Source organism: Eurypyga helias, unplaced genomic scaffold (genome assembly GCF_000690775.1).
Source record: "Eurypyga helias isolate BGI_N326 unplaced genomic scaffold, ASM69077v1 scaffold16866, whole genome shotgun sequence".
Classification (NCBI taxonomy): domain Eukaryota; kingdom Metazoa; phylum Chordata; class Aves; order Eurypygiformes; family Eurypygidae; genus Eurypyga; species Eurypyga helias.
In genome coordinates, this window is record NW_010257371.1 from 12,688 (window position 1) to 16,930 (window position 4,243).

At 50.0% G+C, this 4,243-nt stretch overlaps 1 protein-coding gene across 1 annotated transcript; it reads left to right on the top strand.

Moving 5' to 3' along the window:
• The first annotated feature begins 1,169 nt into the window (after positions 1-1,169).
• LOC104511393 (transcription cofactor HES-6-like) lies at positions 1,170-2,818 on the top strand. Its single transcript, XM_010153990.1, has 4 exons — positions 1,170-1,232; positions 1,677-1,772; positions 1,896-1,971; positions 2,373-2,818. The coding sequence occupies exons 1-4, from the start codon at positions 1,170-1,172 to the stop codon at positions 2,816-2,818; spliced, it is 681 nt and encodes a 226-aa protein (XP_010152292.1).
• Positions 2,819-4,243: the final 1,425 nt, after the last annotated feature.

Below are 4,243 nucleotides of genomic sequence, written 5' to 3' on the forward strand. Positions count from 1 at the left end.
CCTCTCCACTTCAATAAGGTGACACATTCGACACCAATCCAAAGGGCTTCACCTGCGGGTCTCAACAGGACACTGCCAAATCCTGCTCATTAGCAAAGCGACCGTCAGAAAGCAAAAGCACAGTCATGGAAAAAAGCCTTATACTCCCCCCTCCCCAAACCAGGCAGAAGTGAGGGAGCATAAAAGTGTGTTCTCATCCTGTGCCAAGTCTCCTCCAAAGGCCCGTCTGCTTCTGCACTAGCATTTCAGAGGAGCGAGCAGAAAAACACTCTTCCCCCCAAAAGCCACCCAAGCCGCCTTGCAGCATGGGGGAGAAAAAATCAAAGAAGTAAAAATCCCACAAAACTAACTCACCTCTTTGTTCGTTTGCATCTGCAATGGCCTCCAAGTTTAACACGAAATTGTACACAACAGCCAAAAACTAGACGCGTTACGTACTTCCTACTTCCAGCTGTGTGCAACGGAGAATTCAGGTTCCCAAGAGGTCAACAAAGTTCCCGTGTCTTCCCTAGAGGATTTCTGTGATGGAAACAATCTTCCTACAGGCTTCTGCTGTCAACAGTTTTTAATCGATCATCATTACCTTGTAATAATAATTCCTGGGAGCAGGAAAGCCCAGCTCAAGCACTTTTATCATTAAATTCAGAGGCTGCTTCAAGGATGTGAAATGGTTGGGGCTCGGGTCAGCAGGTGAAAAGGGGCATCGCTTCAAGGGGAGAGAGGGAAAGAAGATGGGTAGAAGGCATTTTCCCAGGTGTAACTCAACCGCTTCCCGGCTATTGTTTCCCTGCCTGGGAATCTGTGCAAATTGAGCGAGGAGCTGTGCAAGCTGCTCCGAGTGCACCCATTTTCCTTCCCTTCTTCCCTAACAAAAGAGCCCTCCGAAGCCCGGCGTCGGAGGCTGGACATCTGTCGCCGTTTGGGGGGGCCGGCATGGTCATTGAAAAGAAGCAGTGGCCTGTCAGCTTTGATTGATGGCCACAAACCTCCGGGCTCGACCCCTCGTGTGGGAAAAGAAATCCCGCCAAGGAAAATCCCCTTTCACATGCTAATTCTGGGTTATAAATACAGCCGAGGAGCAGCCTGTGGGGACCAGGAGCGGCACACTGCCCAAGTGCCTCCTTCTCATCCCGGCCTCCCGGCACCCAGGGCGGCCAGGCTGGATTACAATGACGGCCGCCGCCCCCGCCGGCAGCACCCACCAGCTCGCCAACACCAAGGAGGAGAGGAAGGTAGGTCCCCTCCACGCCACTGCAAGGGCAGCCCCACGCGTGGGTGCCGGCAGCGGGCGCGGGAATGAGGAGTGCTGGGGCGGTGGGCACTGAGAAATGGGGCGGCATTTTTCCTTTTATTACAAAGAGGTTTTCCCTGAATTTAACCCACGTGGGTGTTTTTTCTGCTTCCTTTTGCCATCTTAGAAAGGTTTCTCTCTGCTTCCTTTGGGTAAACTCTGCTTAAAATGAGTGGAAGCAGGAGACTTGAGACCTGATAGCCTCTAAGGGACAGGCCGTGACCGGAGCTGGAGACGACCCCGTATCTTGTCCCAGCCAAGCACTGCATCGTCCCACGCTGACTTCACGCAGGGCATGGGGCTTTGTGCCCTCACTGAACTGCAGCAGAGAGGAACAAAAAATATCAACTGCAATTTTCCCTCCTCTTTTTCTTTTCCCTGCCAGTTGAGGAAACCCCTCATTGAGCGGAAGCGAAGGGAAAGGATTAACAACTGCTTGGACCAGCTGAAGGAGACTGTTGTGGGCGCATTTCATCTGGATGTAAGTGCTCATTTTATGCTGTTTTTTGTCCTTTTGCTGGTGGGGGATTGGTTTGGGGGAGTCTCTCAGCACGGTACAAACCCTTCCTCGCCTCTGACTGCTGCACTCTCTCCTCATCAGCAGTCTAAACTGGAAAAAGCAGACATCCTGGAAATGACGGTGAAGCACCTCCAGAACATCCAGAGCAGCAAGCTGATGGGTGAGTGCCCGGGTACCAGAGGTTTGGTCCTGGCAGAAGCATCTCTCAGAGGTGCTGAGGCCCGGGCTGCTGCTAGGGCTGGGCTTTCTCCACTAGATGGGGAGATGGAGCTGGGCACCCATAACCTACGGGAAGGGTTTTCCTCCTTCCAGAGCCGCTTTTCTGCCTTTTGGCCTAGTTTTGCCCGTGGCGGTGGGCAGGAGGACGCGGGGGCTGCCTGCTTGGGTGGCTGGCACCCTGCATCACCCTCCCCCTGCGCCCCGCAAACGATTCACCTCACAGTAAATCCCAGTGGGCTGCAGCAACAAGCCCCCCAGGAGCCCGCACACAGGGGAACCTGTGAATGTTTTTAAGCAGCTCTTACCTGCCCACCAACCGCCCTTGTCTCCTCTCCAACGCAGCCGACTCCAAAGTGGGTCTGGAAGCTCAGCAGCGGTACAGCACCGGCTACATTCAGTGCATGCACGAGGTGCACAACCTCCTCCTCACCTGCGAGTGGATGGACAAGAGCCTCGGTGCGCGCCTGTTAAACCACCTGCTGAAATCCTTGCCCAGGTCCGGCGAAGACACCTGCAAAGCGGCATTAAGGTCTTCCAGCCCTTCGCAGCAGCCTCTCTTGACGCCAAAAAGCCCCCTGAGCCCTAAGGGGAGCACTCGGGGCACAAACCCGTCACAGGAGCGCTTCTACCCCGCGGAGAACAAGCAGGCTTCGAAAAATTCCTTCCAGCTGCCGTCGCTGTCGGTTTTCAGCCAGGTTGATGCTGCACCTCCCAGACAGGTCCTGCAGCCAAATTTTTCCCATAACAACCCCAGAATGGGGTCATTAGATATGTGGAGACCGTGGTAAAGTGTGGTTTAAAATGTTTATCCTAACCTTAGACACTCTTACGTATGTATCTTATAGATATGTTTCTTTAAAACACTTGTGGAGCAAGTCTGTTCCTGTAGGTGTACTAAAGACCAGGGTACTTCAAGCCGAAGTAAACCTATGTGTAGCCTGCATTGTAGAAGGCTGCTATTATTTTTTTATTTATTTAATCTAAATTATTGTATAGAATCCTCTCATGCTCTTTAGTGTATATTAATTATATAGCTTTCTTCTTTTACATTCTTAAAATAATTAGCTTCCTATGAATAAAAATACAAGTTAACCAGCAACGACCCTCTCTGGGATCAAGCTTACCTCTCAGACAAACCTCACATAAGCCACTGAGATCCCTTTGTTGGATAAAAGGGTAAACGGGTGATCTCTTCTGCTTTTTATTATTCTCCCTTTGTAGCTCTAGGAGATTCCGGTTCTGATTCCTGTAAAAGTGCTGCAGTGATTAGAGCAAAAAAAGAGAGAAAGGGAGAGGCTTGGTTTGGACTTTGTAGGCTGTTTAGAAATGCTCCCTGCATTGCCACGCTGGCTGTGCTGTTCCCAGCCACCCAGACGTCCTGACATTGCTATTAAACTAGCGAGCCACGCGTATGTATATATATATATGTTACATGTATAGGGATTGCTGTTTGTTTGTTTCCTTAAGTAAAAGTTCTAAATAAACTTTTGGAAGATAAGGGCTGATCCTTCTCCCAGCCTTGTGCTCTCTGCTCTGAATAAACAGTACTTGGAGACTTGCTTATGTTTCCTTCCTTCACAAACGTTTTTTTTGCCTGAATGTGGTTGAAAGGGACCGTTTGGGTTTTGCCCCCGATGCTTTCTAGAAAAAGCAGCGTACAACACATACACACACACAGAATCGCATAGCAACACTTTAAAAGTTATGAAGGAAATGAGGAGTTGGGTTTGTCAGCCTGGATCAATGCTTTAGCTTTCAGTTATAAGGGAATCACAGAAATAATCTAAAGGGCAGAAGGTAAAATTCCCTGCAAATTGGACCAAGGAGAGTCGGACAAATCTGCTCAACTTGTTGGCAACATTTGGTCCCAGGTTTTCATCTCAAAGGCAGTTAAAAAGTTCCTCACAGCTAAAATAAAAGAGCAAGGAGCTCTTAAACAAACACCCCGCATACTAATTAATGGACCCGCAGTTCAGAGGGGCTCATTATGCAGCGAGATCTATTTGATGGTGTGTGGAAGGAGTGAAAACCATCACCTCTGGGTTTAGCACCTTTTTCTGTGAAGCTCTCCCTTTTATCCAGCCCTCTTGAAAAGCCTGAGGAGGGTTGGCATAAGGGTGGTAGGAGAAACAACTGGCCTACACATGGCTGCGCAGGGCAGGGCTGGATTCTTCAACGCTGGGGTCAGAAGGCAGGTAAAGACATTGCAGCCT